The sequence below is a fragment of the Mustela erminea genome, chromosome 1, assembly GCF_009829155.1.
Source record: "Mustela erminea isolate mMusErm1 chromosome 1, mMusErm1.Pri, whole genome shotgun sequence".
In the NCBI taxonomy this organism is placed as follows: Eukaryota; Metazoa; Chordata; class Mammalia; order Carnivora; family Mustelidae; genus Mustela; species Mustela erminea.
Window position 1 is genome coordinate 78,676,567 of NC_045614.1, and position 17,741 is coordinate 78,694,307.

Consider the following 17,741-nt stretch of genomic DNA (forward strand, 5'->3'; position numbering starts at 1 on the left):
CCCCACCCCGCCCCTGACTAAGAGCTCAGAAGGGCACATACCAGAATGTCCAGGCAGGCAGCCTTCAGCAGGGTGATCTGGTCTGCAATGGTCAAGCCGGTGAAGCCTGGCAGACGTTTAGCAAACTCCACAATCTTAATAATGCACTTGGTGGCCAGTTCACTGAACTTGTCCCAGAGGCCCAGGTCCAGTCGGACTCGATGGTCAGCACTGGAATTCTAAGAGGGAGAGAAAACACTGTAAGGGGGAGTTTCTGGTAAGCTTGGGAGACAAGGAACTCGGCACATTTTCTATGAATGCACTAATACTTTGGTCTTGACCAGGGAGCTTCTTGCTAGGGTCGCTGGGTGTTGAGCCTGGATTGTTTTGAAGATGCTCCATATCATAGCTCTGAACCACCACCAGGTTGTCAATAGGAGATAAAGGGGGTTTCTCTTAATGTGATTATTCCAACTAGTACATGAAGGAATGATAGAATAAGGAGCCACCATTTTAGAACCCTGATGAATTAACGGCTCTAGGCACTGACGATCAGTGATTGCTGCAATCTTAAAAAGAGGCAATGTCATGGAATCACACACACCCACCTTTGAAATAGTCAAAGCAGAATGAGAGTGGGCCTTTAGATCGAACTACGGAAATCCGGGAGACATGGGAACATGGTAAGTTACACCACGGGGGATGCAACCGTCCCCATCCAGAATGCTAGAGCCTTCATCACACCAATTAATTGGTCTCTTCAACGAACGCATTGTAAGAACTGGAAAGAGAAACCTGTAGACTAAAAGTGACTCAACCTAGATGCTTATTAACCCGTAAACAGAGAAATCCACGGCACCCCACCCAACAGAACGCTGGTCAAGGGCAACAGCAAAGAAAACATGACCCAGGCCACAACACCGAGGAGCCTCAGAAGCATCACACCAAGTGGAAGGTGGCAGACATGAAAGCCTGCACACAGAAGGACTCCATGAACAGGACATTCTGAAAATAGCAAAACTACAGGAAGAGAGAGCAGATCAGTGGGACAGAGGCACAGGAGGGGACCAAAATAAAAAAAGAAAAAGGAGACTTAATTACAAGGTGTAGACCTTATCTGAATTCTGTTTCAAGTAAACTAAAGGACCTGACACACGTAAGAGAAGTGGGAATGTGAGATATTACGGTGTTTGAGATGCGCATTTCCTGTAAAGAAAACATTGCTGTTTTCAGTGTTGGCAGAAGGTCGCATCATTGAGAACATCAACATATTTACAGGCCCAATAACATGTTTGTAAATTGACTTCCAAAGACTATATGATGAGGAGAGTGTCGATGGCGGCTGGAGGATGAAACGGGCCGGCTGGGGAGCGATCCCGGTGGTCACTATTCTATCCTCTGCTTCCACAGTAAGTTTACAATCGTTCGTAATAAAGATAAAAGGTGAGACAGGGACAGTGTGAATGAAAACAAAAGGTTACAATGACACCAACAGAGTACGGCGTCCCTTAGTGACCTCAGACCTGTGATGGTCACATGCGTGTTTCCTGGTTGCCCCTGGTCCCAGCGCCAGGCGGCCCCATGACACGTGCAGCGACTTGCAGAGGGGGCTGCCAGCCAGGGGTGGCTGCCGGGATAACACGGCTGCTCCTCCGGGGAGCCCCGGCCTTCTCACTCCTCAGCAGCTTTAATCCTGGACCCCGAGGGCCAGGTGCCTGCAGTCCCCTGGCTTCTGGGAACCACAGAATAAATCAGGGGAACAGATTTCAGTCCAACTACAGCCCTCTACTGGCTGGAGCCTCCATCCATGTGCACACTCCTACATTCACTGACTCGCCAGCCTTTCCCTCCTTCCCTCTGTTTGACGAAGGTCTCCTGCCCCACCCGCACGCAGCTAGAGGCTGGGGTATCACTGAGCACGTCACACATGCTTCCAGCCCTGGCGAGCGGACAGCCTGGCGGGGAGAGCACCTGCTGCTCTCTGGGACTCGCCATGGACAACCCCGTCCAGGCCCCCGCTCTGGACCTCACCCAGCAAAGAAGGGGCTAGTTATTCTTAGCTTCATCCTAAGATGGAGAAAAGCCATCTCAGAGAGGTGAGCTAACCTGCCATCGAGGGGCCAGAAGCGGGTCCCAGGTCTACCAGATCCCCAGCTGACAGGTGTGCCCTCGCATAAGCAGTGCCTCAGTCTCCCCATTTGTAAAGAGGAATATGTGCCATGTGCCCTCAAAGGCTGAAGGGGAGAGGAAGTGGGTTCCCAGTGTACTAATGGTGCTGGGTGTGTTCTGGGGGTCTGGTCAGCATTGGATCCCTTTCCTCAGCACCCCTACCTGCCCACGGCACCGCCAAATGGTTCAGACAACAGCAGTGACCATCTTCTCCTCTGTCCTCTTGAGCAGAGGGAGCAGGGCCAGCAAAGTCCCCATTCTGGTCCCCACTCCATGGCCCATTACCAGCCTCAACCTAGCCTTCCCCATTTAATCAGTAAGGAGGATGCTCAGTGTACACAGCAGATAGGACACCACTAAGAACTTGCTGGAAATTACTGAAGGTCTCAGCTTTCGGTAAGGACTACACTACAACATACCTTGGAAAGTGGTTTTGTGCGGGTTTTTGTTTTCTTTTTCTCTTTCTCTGATCCCCAGAGCAGAATCTCTGGTGTGCAAGCAGTTGAATGACTGTCCTGCATTCTTGCCATTGTGCCGTCCTTCTCTCCTGCCTCTGCAGTCCTTTGGAGGACGGCTCCTCCCTCCCTCTGAGCCCGTGGGGTTTGGGCAGGGCTGCCAACTCCCTTAAGCACAAGGAGGGTGCTTGGCTCTGGTCTTCATAATCACAACAGGCCCTCCTCTTGGCCACAGAGATTGGTTCAGAAAAGAACAGGCAACTGTCAGCAGGCCCATGAGGCTCACTTATGAGTCTTTGGCTGGAACAACTAGGGAACAAGGCTGTCAGTGTGGGTTCCCAGGAGTTTTCAGGGGCTATTTGGTGGAGAAGGCCTTCTTAAAAATGAAGCCAACTCAGAAGAAAGCTGAGGTGAGGGAGGAAAAGAAAGAGGAAGAGTGGCTCTGTCCTGAAGATATGGAAATGCTGGATCCAGCCATGCCTGATCCACACCATGACTTTTTGGGAAAAAAAATCTAGGTTCGTTTGAGTTTGGGTTCCTCTCACCTGTAGCAGGAAGAATTTGGACTGATGAATAGGTATAGCTGAGAGAGTTTAGGCCTGACCATGTCACATCCTTCCTCCAAAGAACTATTAAGAGTTAGAGAAGAGGTCCGCCCCCAGCACCAGCATCCTGGTCTGAGCCACCATCACCTCCTGCCTAGATTACTGCAATAGCCTCCTCACTGCTTTCCCTCATTCCACTCCCAGCGCCTTACGGTCTATTCTTATCAAAGGAATAAAGGGAACCCTTTAAGACAAAAGTCAAAGCAAATCACTGTACTGCTCAAAATCGCCAATGATTTCTCATCTCAGACCAAAGGCCACAGTCCTTCCACTGGCCTGCGAGGCCCTGCCAGATCCGGCGCCTGCTCTCTGACTCCCTGTCTTCCCACTTGGCCCAGCCTCACTGGTCTCTCGCCATCCGTGAACAAGTGGGCATGCACCTGCCTCCGGGTCTTTGCACTGGCTATTCCGCCCACCTGGATTCCTGCTCCCCAGCTACCACACGACGCTCTCCCTCATTCCTTCACATCGTTGGTCAAATGTCACCTACTCTTTTTTGTTTTTTTTATGGGCCACTTTTTACAGTACTTATTCCCTATCACACTATCGTTCCCTTATTTACACGGGGCTTCTTGTCTCATTTTCCTCCTGCTGTCCCCTCAGTGTCTGAACAGCGCCTGGTCCGTGGCAGGCAGGGTCTCAACAAGTGTTTGTTCAATGAGTCAACGAGGAAGGACGTTCCCCCAAGTCCTTGCTTCTGGATGTCTCAGGACACGACCATTCTGAGGATGAGGCTCTCCCCGCTATGGTCTAGGGCTGCTCAGGAGGACTCTGGCTGCCTCTGGAGGCAGGCAGAGCAGAACCACCCAGGGAAAGGCGAGGCTCCCAGGGCCTGGTGTTTAGGCCTCTGACAAATGTCAACAGTTCCATGAAGGGAACGGTGCACCCCAGATGCATATCTTTAGTTCCTTACCTCAGTGAAAACCAGCCCGGAGAGTCCATAAAACTAGCTTTCATCCTGAATACTGGGGAGGAAAGCCGGAAAGGAGTTTGCATGAGGGATGCCACAGAAGGCCTTCAAAGGGTGGGTGCCACCGGCGCTTTCCGCAGCACCCCCTGAGGAAGGTGGGCATGCATCCTCTGATGGATTTTATTCCTTCCTCAAGGACCCTGGTGGAACACAGCACACTCGGGGGAACAGAAGATCAAGATGTGCGGCCATTCGGGCTGTAATTAAATTTAATAGGCAGTTTATCCAGTTTGTAGGAAGATGACACGGAAGAGAGGGACAGAGAGGAGAGCTTACGGCGGGAAATCATTTTACAATGGAGTATCCATCTGGAAAAAAAGACATTGGCCCGACCCAGCGAGTGTGAACGAAACCCCCATCAGTATGAGGTTACTTCATCACACACTGGGCTGCGGGAGAGAAGCCTGTCGTACCTTCGATTAAAAATAATGCACAGCCGTCTTAATGGCATGTAAATCTAACTCACTATTATGCAAACCGAAGGGAAGAGGCAGTTAATAAAACACAAAATAACCTGGTGTTTTATTATACTGGTTGCTCGATTCATAGGCATGAGGTTTAAAATGGCTTATATATTATCTGCCAGCTGCAGCAAACGGAGAGCTCGGCTTGTTTGGGTTGGTAATGAAGGTGGTGGTGGGGCGCACTGAGGGAAGTGTGGGTTTTTAGCAGCGCTTCTGAAAACTGGGGGAGCAGGAGTGAGAGGCTGAGGTGGTCACGGAGGCCCTGGCTGAGGGCTGATGAGCAGCCCGGCCGGGGGTGAGAGGCAGGCCCTCCTCGAACTATGGCTCTCCCTCCCCCACTCCTCCTCAGGGGGTGGGAGCCCCTCTCCAGGAAGGTCCCCCCACTCTGCCTTCCCACAGTGCTGTGCGGTGGGGGCCCTGTGGAGGGGTGCGCTCCAGGGCCTCTTTCGCAGCAGCACCACCCAGCCCCACTAGGAAATCCAATTATACGGCCATTTTGGTGACGCAAAAGGGATCCCTTCTCTGATTGCCGTTACTTGCAGAACAAGACCCACAAATGGAGACGGAATCACGGGTGATTTTGAAGTTCCCGTGTGTGGCAGCTGCTGGATACTACAGTGGTTCAAGCAGGCCTGCTCATGGCTCCTTTTGAGCTAAGGAGGAAAGGCAAACTCTTCCCAACAGTAAGGAGTGACTTTCTCAGGGAATGTTGGGGTCATCTGTCAGGTGCCTCCTTCCCTAGGCCTGAATCTGCCCACCTCCCGGACAGGCCGATGACCACCTAGACGGGCTGATGCCCTTTCGAGTCGTGTTTGCAGACGGCTCCTGTCATCCACATTCCATGTCTCCGGGGCACACATGTCCCAGGCCATAACCCTGGGGGGCAGGCCCCCTTCTGAGGGTTTCACAACCAGCTCCCTCTAAATCTCATGGCACACTCTGCCAGCAGGGGTTGTTCTCGTCCCAGCGACTGGGGTGGAGGCCAAGGCCTGGGGAAGTGAAGTCAGTCGAGCAAGAGGCTCAGCTGTGAGGCGGAGGCCCAGGACGGCCACCAAGCAGTGTGGCTCCAGTGTCTGCGCTGCCCACTGTCACACCCTGTCACCTGCCCTCTTGTTCCTGGGGCGTCTTATGTTCTGCGTTTGTCTTCTAGGCCCTGCTATTGTATCTGTGATCTCCTTCCCAGTTGGTAATGCTGGAAGCTTCCAGGAGGTGGCTGAAAGGTCCCTGGCACGTTATGACGAGAACATGATGTACCAGGCCAGCATCTCTCTGTGGTCCATGAACATATATCTCGGCACCAGATACTACGGCTTTAGGAATGTACCAGCGGGGGTCCCTCCATCAGTGGGAAGAGGGAGGCATGGGGGCCCCCAGCACACTTTCAGCATTCTCGCAGAACCGGATGCTTCCAACAGGTGGGGAAACGCTGCAGCCATCCTGCAGCCTCAGCTGGAAAGACAGGCACTGTCTCAAAGGCATGGGGCAGCCCGTGGGCGGAAAGGGCTCCAAGCAATAGGCCACGGGCAATGGGAAGAAGGAAGGAACAAGGGTCTCGAAGGACCTCCCCAAGAGCTCCCGGGAAGTCGGCTAGAAGCGAGCATGATATCCCTGAAAGTAATGTTTTAGGGGTGCTCCTGCACCCCCACTGCCTAAGACTCCAGGACCAGTACATGAGACTGGAAGGGCCCCTCGGAACAGCCACAGCCCCTTCATTGATGGTGATCTCAGAGACACAGGGACGCTGGCGGAGGGCAGGGGGAGAGATTCTGGTATATACTGGCTGGAGGGTATAGATCAGAGTTTTGGAGGATGTCCAGGAGATGCTCGATCTTGGGGTGATCTCGGCTGCTCTGAAGGACCACAGATGTGCCGTGGGCACATCTAAGAATGAAGCAAAGCTCTGTCCTGCTCACCTGCCAAAGCCTCCGGCCCGGCACAAAGCGGGCGGGGCTCACCGTGGCAGCACTGCCTCTCCAGCTGAGAGATCTTACTTGGCTCTCTGCGGCCAGTGCCCACATACCTTAAGCTCACAAGGGCCCCGCTCTCGGCTAGCACTGGCCTGTCTCCCTGGGCTCTGCACCCAGTCCCTCCTCTGCCAACCTCCATGCCATGCCCATGCTACTCCCTTGACCGAAAATGTCTTCCTTTTTCCACCACCCAGTAAGATCCGGGGAAGACAGCACAGCGCCTAGAGGGCATTTTTTACTAAAATCCGCAAACTTGTGATATGCACTGCCAGGGGCTTCTAAAAGCTCCCAGAATATGTGACAACCCTTGATTTCCAGCCAGACATCACAAAAGAGCTGCAAGCACGGAAGGGTACGTGTCCGTGCACTCCAGGTCCGCGCTCAGCAGGGATTTCAGGTTGAACCTTGTACCACTCCCCCCTACCGCTGCCGCAAAAGATATGTTGAGGTCCTAATCCCCCGTAACTTCAGAATGTGACCTTATTTGGAAATGGGGTCTTACCACAGGTTATCAACTTAAAATGAGGTCATGAGGCAGGACTCATTCTAGCATGACCGGTGCCCTTATAAAGGGAAATCTGGACAGAGACAGACATGCACAGAGAGAAGATGGCCTGGAAATACACAGGAGAAGGCCATGTAGCGACAGAGGACTGGAGTCATGCTTCCACAAGCGGAGGAGTGCCAAGAATTGCCCCCAACGTCAGATGCCAGAGGAGGCAAGGAAGGATTCTTCCCTAGAGCTGCCAGAGAGAGCACGGCCCTTCTGACATCTTCATGCTGGGCTCCGGGCTTCCAGACCTATGAGATAATGAATCGCTGTTGACGGAAGCCACCGAGTCTGCGGTACTTTGTCAGGGCATCAGGGCAGCCCCAGCAGACGAATACAGTAGGGATACAGTAAATGTGTGCTGGAAAACCAAAGAACCGTCTCCGTGATACAGGCGGTGCAGGTATGTTTACCAGCAGGAAACTGGCTCACAAAAGATAAGAACCGTCCAAGGTCGGCCAACTGGGAGGCGGCAGAGTGGAGATTAGAACTCGGGCCTCCAGACGCCCCTGTGGTACCCTCCTCCCAGGTGCGTCTCTCCTGGGAGGCCGACTTCCTGAGGGTCAGGTTCTGATTCTCTGGCTGATCCCAGTGTTGGTTTTCTAGAAGGAAAGCCAAGTCCGCAATGGCCGGAACTGCCATCACAATATCCTTCCTCTTCTCAAGCACTCGTTTCCTGGAAGGTCTTTTAGAGGTTTAATGATTCTGTTGGTGGTCATTTTTCTGAGTAGACTAAGGGCTCCTTAAATCTCCATGGCTCAACTTCACGAGGCCCGCGGAGGGCAGCTTCTGCCCCATCATGCTCTGCAAGGTGACGGACAGTCCGCATAGGGCAGAGCAGGGGGAAGCCGGAGCGAGCTGCCCAGGGCCGGGGTCGTGCTGCCTGGAGACTGCCTCCCTTGCCCACCTGCCACTTTACTTTTCCCGAACCTGTGTGCGTGGCTGGAAAAAACAACATGGCGTCCATAGCACCATCAAGAGGAGACCTGCCCATTATGTATCTCCCTCCGCCAGAAACTGTGCAAGGAGTTCTGACACAGTTGTTTCATTTAACCCTTCCAGAAATCCCAACAAGTGGGTACCACGCAAACCCCATGATACGGAGGAGAGGGCTGAGGCTCTTGGGATGAGTCCAAGGTCATGTAAACTTACATAGCACAGGCAAGACTTGACCCTGGCTCTGTGAAGCCTGGAAAGGAAGCAGAGTAAATAGCCTCAGAGCTGGGTTGCAGCTCCCTTGGGTTTGCCTCTCCATTCTGTTTTGGAGACTTATCTGTAAACAGGTGCTGCCTCGCTTTCTACTTTCCCTGCGGAATCCCCCTCCCACGCCTCCTGGTTTGGGAGGTCACTGGTTAGGAACCTTCCCAAAGAGTCTAGCTCTCAAGTTTGGAGGCGAGCTCCCTGCCCTCCCTGAGGCAGTGGGTAAATGTTCACGCTTCCCCACCCAGTCCTGCTGTTTCTGCAGGCCGGGCCATGCGTCCCGAATCTACCCTAACTAGAAAAGAAAAGGGAACTACTCTTCCAAAAAAGTCTGTAGGTGGGCGGCTAGCTGCCTTTTTAATTCCTCTCTGCCCACTTATTCCAAAGGCATCTGACAAGGAGGCCAGGCTAGTGAAAACGGCAGGAAGTTTCCTTGCAGTGGAAGCAACTGCCCGTCTAAAAAAAGCTCTTTTTGTAAAAAAAAAAAAATGCCCAACTCAGAACTCAGGGCTTGCCGAGAATGTGTTATGGCTGCTGTTATTTATTTATAGCCCCACCTACTTGCAGAAAGGATTTGGAGTTGCTTACAATAAAAACTGAGCTAGATCTGTATACAGAGTCGAAATAAAAAGCCGGATGAGAAACTGTATCAGAGCCGCCTCGATCCCACAAACGGGCAGTGTGCTTCCGGAAGGAGGTTGGCTGCCATGTAGCTAAGGATCACTCTCTGGAGAGGGAAAAGCTGTATTCCATGCTCCTCGCTGGATCAAAACACGTGCAGCAAGGGGTGCCTGATTGGTGCAGTCAGTGTTAAGTGTTTGACTCTTGGTTTCGACTCACATTAGGTCATGACCTCAGGGTCGTGGCATCGAGTCCTGTATTGGGCTCCGTGCTCAGCAGGGAGTCTGCTGGAGATTCTCTTCCTCTGCCTCTCCCCTACTCACATGTGCGTGCATGAGTGTCCCCATGCTCTCTCTCTCAAATAAATAGGTGTGTGTGTGTGTGTGTGTGTGTGTGTGTTTTAAAGGTGCAGAAAGGAAAGAGGTCCCAGGAAGCCCTGCAGGAAGGCTGGAGAGGAGAGGTCTGGCAAAGGCAGACAGCCAGGAAAGACATCCCTGTGGGCTCCTGGGCTCTTCTTGCTGGGAACCCCTGGGAAATGGCTGAGAGAAGGCATCCTCCCCAGGGGTAAGGAAGCTGGGGCATTCACCCACCAGCTTCTTTTTGTTCTTGGGTGAGGGCTCCCCCAGGAGTGACAGTGCCCCGCATGTGAGCCAAGCAGATCTGGCAGCCAGCGAAAGCCCTCAGGCCGGCTCCCCGAGACCTGCAGTGTGAGCCACGGGACCCGGTGCGGCCCCTCCAGCCCCTGCTGCGTCTCTGGGAAGGCTGGGAGGGCAGCCTCCTTGGCCTAGAGACAGGTGGAATCAGACCTGTGGTATAATGAGAATCCAAAAGGAGAGGCTACCGGGTTCAGAGGGATGCCTGGGGGGGAGGGAGGGTGGCACAGGTCACTTAGGGCTAGCCAGAATCCCCAGCTGCCTTTTGGGGTGGGAAGGAGCTGTGCTGACTAACGGGGGAGGTCTGTCCTGAAGGAGCATTTTGGTCCCAGGCCCTGGAGAAAGCCAGGCCACACCAGGGTGTGCATTCTAGGCGGACACAAGGATATGCCTTGTGTTTGCCCAGCTCTGCCCCAGAGCAGAGTGGACACCATTTCATCTGGTTACCAGGAGAGTCAGGGCCTGGCAGACTCCTTGGCCACACGAAGGAAGCCCCACCTGGGGAAGAGGGGAGGAGACCCCTGATACCATAGCAAATGATCCCAGAGATCATCATAAAATGTGTCTCACCTCATGACCTGGCTCAAAAGCTTCCACTTCCAGGAAGCCCTCCCTATTTTGACTGTTCTCTTTTACTCTGCCTTTTCTGGAACTAACATTTTGATTTAGTCCTGGATAACAGCCACCCCTCCTAACCAGAAACCCAATGGCTCCTCCTTCCATTCGGCCTTGTCAACCACCCCCATGATGTATCCTGTGTATGGTGTGGCTAAAAGGGCTGTCCCTGGACTCAGAACTTCATGTTCAAGTTCCACCATACTGGCTATGAGACATGAGGCACAGTATTTGGCCTTTCTACACCCCAGTTTATTCATCTGTATTATGGAAGCAACAATACCCGCTTTGTATGTTCTGTAAGGAGTCAAAGAATGAATATTTAGAGTGTTTAGCATGGTCCCTGGTACATAGTAAATGCTCAATAAATACTAGCTGTAATTATAATGGTGACAAGAATAACAAAGACTCCTGACTGCAAACTGTCTCTTGCTCTCCAGTATTTACAGATTAAAATACAAATCCCTCAATCAGCGTTCAAGGCTCTACAAGGCCCTTTCTTTCTTCCTTCCTTTCCTTCTTTCTTTCAAGATTTATTTATTTTAAAGAGAATGAGCACAGGGGGAGGGGAGAGGGAGAGAGTATCTCAAGCAGACGTCCCCCCCTCCCCTGAGGACTTGATCTCGTGACCCTGAGATCATGACTTGAACTGAAATCCAGGGTCAGACACTTAACTGACCGAGCCACTCAGGAGCCCCTGCAAAGCTGTTTCTCACTTCCCACTCCCTCCTACCACTCTCACCATTCCCTTCACCGCCTTCTGTCCTTTCCCTGGGCCCACCCTCGGTTGAGGTCCTGATTTCCTAGGTCAGGATGCACGTGCCTTGATACTTAGCCCCAAACACTGCCTGGAACAATGGGCAATCATAAATATCTCTAAGAGGAATAAATGAGATGTTCCTTGGCACTCGTTATTAATCCTCTTCCTTCTCTGTAGTGTCTGATGCAGCTGGCACGGGGCCAGGCCCCCCGAGTATCAGTTCCCAGCCAGGGAATGGACGTGTGGTGGCTGGTGAACCGGCCACATCCCTGTCACACGGGCATTTCCAGGTACCATCAACAGAAGCTTCTCATGAATTACTTAATTTTTTAACCATTTTATATCATCCCCATCTACAGATGGGAGAAAGGAGGCTGGGTGAAGTCAGTAACTTGACACTGTCACCCGGCTGATCGGTGGCTGAGCAGGAGGTAAACCACATTCATTGGCTTCTAGTGCCCCTGCCAGTGAGAAAAGGCATCACCACCCCCCCCCCCCGACCTCTTAGCTCATGGGCCTACTTAACCTCCTGGGTTAAAATGAAAGCTCCTTTATGGTGTCCAGCTTCATCCTGCTCTGTGCTCTGGACCAAGCTCAGTCGGGCCTGTCCACTGAAATCAAGCCCTCCCCTCAGCCTGGCAGGGGAGGTCAATGGCTTCCCACATGGGTGGCTGAAGCACGCGATGTCTCTCGTTCTCCTTGACACCAAGGGCCTGGCTGGGCCCCAGAAGGTCATCCTGGGTCTGGCTACGAAAGGCACCTGCTACGTAGAGTGCGGAAGGCAGCCCAGCCACAGCAGCATCACCGGGAAGCTTGACAGAAATGCCCCCCACACCGCCAACCCGACAGAGTCAGAGCCTGCAGGAAAGGGGCTCCCCCCACCCCCCAACAGCTTCCCAGCCCCGGTGCTCACTGCCCTCCTTTCGGCATCAACACTTCAAGTCTCTGAATCTTCAGGAGCTGTCGTCCTATTCTTTTTCTAGCACGCCAGGCACCAAACCAGCAAATGTGATAATTTGGATTATTTTAAAAGTACGTTTACCAGCATCTTAGGCAAGCAACATAAGCTACTTAAGGAGGCCAGAATAGCATTCTAGTTATATTCATTCATTCACTCATGCATTCATTTATTCATTCATGCAACAAATACTCGTCAAGTGCCTACTGTGTGCCATGCACCACGAACTGACATCCGCGAACATAATACATGCAAAAACCAGTTTAAAAAATTGAAGTATCTCATGTGTCTCCAGCGACATACCACAGACTAGTCAACGTACACCACCAACCCTAGATCTCCCCTCCTCTTCCTCCTGGCTTCTCTTTATTTCTACCCGTGGTGAAAGCCATTTCTAATGGAGCTCTGGGGAGCACAGCAGGACCTCCCGCCTCTCGAGGGAGGAGTCACGTCTGAACTTTGCCCGGCCCTGGCTCAGGGGTTCCACCTCCTCTCTCAAGAGGGCTCCCATAGTGTTGGCTGGATCTTACAGCTGGATGGGTGTTTTGAGACCACTGCCCCTCGTCCCCTCCAGGTCCCCACTGGGCTCTGTACAGGTGTCTGTCATGACTCCTGCAACACCTCATGGTTCCCCAGGACTCCCTCACCAGACCGCATGTCCCTGCAGCAGCAACATGAGCCTACCCACCCGCGTGGCCAGCACCTCGCACACGGCCCGGCACCGGAGTGTTTGGTTTGGCTCCTGAGTGAACGCACGCATGCCCGAGCGGGGTGGAGGAAACAGGAAAGAGCCATCCTACTCAGTGACTGCCTGAAGGCTGCCACGTGGAGGGAGGCCACTGCAGAGCCCCACTCAGCCCACACATATCCCGGGCCAAATCTGGGTGGACATCCTCTCCGGGTCCGGGCGCAAGGGAGAGGAAGAAGGGGGCGGGCACGGACACACGGCCCCGCAGCCATCCTCCCAGAGCCTGGGGCGGAAGCGTGTCTTACCGTGGTGTATTTACCCAGCTGGCAGAGCGAGGGGAAGGTTTCCTGGTGGGCTTTGCGGATCTTCTCTGTGAGGTCGTCCAGCTCAGCCGTCATTTCATAGCTTTCTGCACATTCCTGCTTCGAAGGCTCCTTCTTCTTCTTGTTCCTGTCATTCCTGACGGCTGGGAAGGAGAGAAGACAAATCATGGATCACTGATGGCCTGGCCTGCACTGCCCGAGCTGGAAGTTTCCATTTCCTGATGCTGCCTGGACTCACTTGACACTTACAGAACAGTGGGAAAAGGAGCCATAAATACATCTCCCAAGAAGAGAGGCTTGGTGGCCAAAAGGGCCAGGCAGAGAGGAAGGTGTGCCTTTCTGCGGGCACCTGCCAATCCACTCTTAAAGAGAGGACAGGCTCACCCAGAAGGCTGAGGTCTCTGCTTGCTTGGCCTTTCTATGCGCACTGGTACTCAAAGGGATGATTTTCCAAGCACAGTTCCCCTGGTTCCAGAGGGGATGGCTCACGAGGCATTAAAGGGAACCACTTTGGCCTGGGAGACACGTTGCTGAACAAAAGCTTGGTCGTGTCATTACTTGTGATTCCTGGCTCAGCCTTCTGGTTTTTGCCATTGTTTGGTATTCCAAATAAACTGACATTTTTGAAGAGATTCATCTTAAAGGTGACGGGATGATGATTTTTGTCCTTTCATGATTTTCTGCTTCCTGGACTTTCTGTATTAACCATGTTGTCTTTTATTGTTTATACATATTGTATCATATTACACATTATGTATCATGTATAAATAAAATATTAATTATTGTTCTAAAAAGTTATTTTAAAATAATAATCTTTGTAGCATGAGACCTTGGCCTGGAAAACGACCTGTCCATTCATTATTCGCTTAGTCATCTGTAGCTGCCTGCCTTGGCATCTCGTCCGGCCCACTGGCCCTTCGGCCGGTGTGTCTTTGCCTCGGCTGAGCATGGTGCCAGGCAGAGTCAGGCCCCAGGGCCCGGCGCGGTGGAAGCCCAGGCTTCCCCTCACAGCACGGAGTTCTCAGATGACTTTCAGCTGAGTGTAATGCAAAGCTCTGGCCCCTGGTGGATCTCCTGGGGAAGGAAACTGAAACCCAGAGCGGCTAACAGGTAAAACTAGACCACGCAAGCCCCTCCAGGGAGTCCACATTCCCCGGGGACCCAGGGGTTGCCAGGCTGGCCGTGTATGCCACCACCATGACCTGGGAATCTGTGTTGCAAAATGACCCAGGTCATAATCCGATCTGCCCTAAGAGGATTTGGCCTGCGTTGCCTCCCAGAGAGCACCCAAGGTGATCTGAGAACTCACAGCTCCCTGGGTCTCCACTGTGAGGATCCCGAGGTCCTTCCCCGGGGCAGCAGCTGAGGGCAGAGTCAAAGGCAGGCATGGGGAGGGCAGTAAGGTGCAAGGAAACAGCTGGGAATGCATGGTACTGAACCATGCCAGTGTCTGTATAAGTCACTGACGCCTGACTAGGAGGGAGGGCAGTCCGTGAGAATATTCGTAGTTCTTGAGTGTCTCAAGCATGTACTGGGAATTGTGTCCACAGTATCTCCCTTAATCCCCTTATCAGGTGGGCAATTTTAAACTCATTTTACAGATGAACAAACTGAACATCAGATAGGCCAAAGAATGTTTGTACACATGGCCAAGTGCTCTCTTCACTTGGACTCACTAATTCCTAAGGGAGCGGACATGTTTGAGAAGAAAACAATACCCCTCCAGATGATTTTCTTCCCCCAGGACTCTGAAGCAACACTGTTCTTTGGCTCAGAACATCTCCAGATCTAAGGTGAGTGGGTAAAGGCAGACAGACTGGCCAAGTGCCCACACCATTCCTAGCAGGTGCAGGACGCAGGGCGAACGTATGGTGGAAAGCAGTCAGAAAGTAAAGAACACAGTCAGCAAAGGTGGGACCATGAGAGAGGAAGAGGGGAGCGCATGGCCACAGAGACACCCCGGTGGCTCTTCTCAAGGACAGAGTCTGGGTGGTGAGGACAGGCTGTGGCAGAAGCCTTGTGTGAGAGCACCATGGGCTCTCAGCACCAGTTAGCCATCCTCCTTTCCTGGCTCCTGTGCGTGACCCTCTTTGCTAGTTAATACAAACACTGTATGTAAGCAGTGAGGATCCTTCTAGAAAAGATCCCTGAGCAAAATAGTCTGGCGGTTCCTTCAAAAGCTGAGCAGAGAGTTATCCTATGATCCAGCAATCCCATTCCTGGGTCTGCCCAAGAGAACAGAAAAGAAATGTTCATGCAGAACGTGTACACCACTGTTCCCAGTGGCTCTATTCAGAATAGCTCCGAAGTGGAAACAACCCACACGCCCATCAACTGGTGAATGGAAACCCAGACGTGGCATATCCACACAATGGCGCAGTCTTGGCCGTACAGGGAGTGAAGTACTACACCCATAACAACATGGGTGAACCCAGACAACATCAGGCTAGGAGAAAGAAGCCAGTCACCAAAGGCCACATACTGTATGATTCTATTTGTGCGAAGTTCAGAGAAAGCAGAGCCATAGACAGAAGGCCGACTGGGGGTCGCCAGGGGCTGGACGCATGGAAGATGGGAAGTGACTGCTGTGACTGCTAACGGGCATGGGGCTGCTTTGAAGGGGGATGAAAATATTCTGGAATCAGGCAGTGGTAATGGCTGTACAACTTTGTGAACATACTACAAACCACTGAACTGGCTACTTTAAAAGGATGAATGTTACACGATATGAATTATACCTTAACATGAGAATAACAAAAATCCAGACCCCTGAGGGAGGCCACAAGCCACTAAACACTAGGAACTGCTCTGACCAGAATCAGAAGCCAAGACGGAACTTCTGACCACTTAACGCAGAAGTACGAGTAATGCCACTATTGCTTGCTTGGCAAGGCCCCGCCATCCCCATAAGAATTCTAGTTCCCTAAATTCCACAGTGAACTGGATGAGGGAGGCATTAAAATTCCATTTCTACACTCTCAGAGCCGGAGGCCCAAGATCCGCATTTGAAGGTGGTCAAGCCCAGATTTCAGTGGGACGTAGGGAGGCACCGCACACACGCATGCACACAAACTACCCAGAATCCCATCCCCAGGCAGGCCTAGAGGACCTGTGTCTGCACTTTCCAGCGTTCTGCTTCTCTGCCCTCCATCCACCCGCAGCCACCTGGGAAACTCACGGGAGAAAATACGTCCCCAGAGGTTACCAGTGAGGTGGGAGCACCAAGGGGCGAGCTGCCCCCACTGAGTGTCGACGCCAAGCCAGAAAGGGACAGGGAACATCAGGCGGGAAGGGGGCCTTGGTGATCCATAGCAGGTCACTGAGCGGGGCCCTTGTTTTGCCGACAGCACCCACCATTTGCTAAAATAACAGCTGTAAAGCCAGAGCTCCATCTTCAGTGCTTCGAGGCCCAAACTCTGAGTGCTCTTAGCAGCTGCCCAGCTGCCAGGGGACTGGTGTGTAGCCTCAGGCTCCCTTCCAGACAGCTCTGCCCATGCAAGGCAGAGTGCCTCTCCCGCTATCTCCACGACCAGAGGACTCCCAGTTCCATCAGGAACTCCTCGGCCACGGAAGACGCCACAACCCCTCTAGAGGTAAAGCCCCAATCATGTAAAGGGTCAGAAGCAGACGGATGAGTCTTCTAAACGCATAGCTTCAACAACTGCTTTGCTCAGTGGCTGTAAACGGCTGTGGGTGGCAGACGAGGGACCTGGGCCAGGCACGGGACACCACGAGGGCCTGGGGACAGTGGCTCAGTCCAGCTGCAGGGGACTCATGGTGAGCAGCGTCTGGCGCAGGGCAGGAGCTCACCATCTTGCAGGAAACAGCCGTGGGACAGGGGGTGACACGGGGGCTCCAAGGGGGCCTGGGCTCCACGGCCATCCCGGGGGATCTGGCTCCTTTCGGAGCTCCTGGGAAGGCAGCAGCACCCTCCCAGAGATGTGCGTGCGGGCACCCTGATATGGGGGAGCCAGTGCGTCTATTGTAAAGGCTTCCGCAGGCTGGTCATACAGGAAGGAGACTCCCAGGCCCTCCCACGTGGAAATGGTGGACTGGGACACAGAGGGTTTGTGGGCTCTACCCTGAGGCCCACGGCTGCAAGTGGCAGTGATGTTTCCAAGGAAGCCGCCTGGTAGCGGCCCCAAATGAGCAGATGGGACTCACGTGTTCCTTCGTTGTCTGTCCATTCACTCTTTCGGATATTTTCTGAGCATCTAGTATGTACCATCTGCTGCAGGGACGAGCCACACAGATGGTGGCTGCTGCCATGGACTTACTTATGAAGAGGGGACAGGCAGTGATCACACAGCAGCAATAGGAGCAGTAATGATCCCAGCGTCGCTATTGTGCTGTGTGCTGTCACTCACATCAGAGGGGTATCTGAATGCTGGAAATGTTCATCACGGCTACCAGAGCTGCCACGGGGTTCTTCCAGGGCCTTCTATTCTTACTAGGCTATTTGACAAGCTGAGAAGGAACTTCCTTATTATACCTGTTTTGCAGATGAGAAAATCGAGGCACAGAAGGCTAAATCACCTGCACCCCGTAAATGATGGAGTGGGGATCTGAACTCAGAAGATCTGGCATCGGGCCCTCACTTGGAACCCCCGTGTTTGGTCACATTACGCACACCTGTGATCCTGCCACAGAGTGAGTGCGGAGGGGGATGCCCTGTGTGCGTGTCGGGGTCGGGGGTGGGATGCTGATCCAGGGTGGGAAGGTAGGTGGGGGTGCCTGGGGAGTCTGGGCTGCACACCTGATGCT

The 17,741-nt window shown here is 53.0% G+C and overlaps 1 protein-coding gene across 6 annotated transcripts in view; it reads right to left on the reverse strand.

The window, feature by feature from the left end:
- Nucleotides 1–17,741, reverse strand: part of RARB (retinoic acid receptor beta) — a 725,834-nt gene that overhangs the window by 14,078 nt on the left and 694,015 nt on the right. For all 6 annotated transcript variants that reach the window (XM_032327731.1, XM_032327902.1, XM_032327988.1 and 3 more), the window contains 2 exons: nt 12,960–13,120; nt 42–218 (listed from right to left, as the gene is read on the reverse strand). In XM_032327731.1, the coding sequence (XP_032183622.1) occupies nt 42–218; nt 12,960–13,120 (338 nt within the window). The remainder of the gene's footprint in view (nt 1–41; nt 219–12,959; nt 13,121–17,741) is intronic.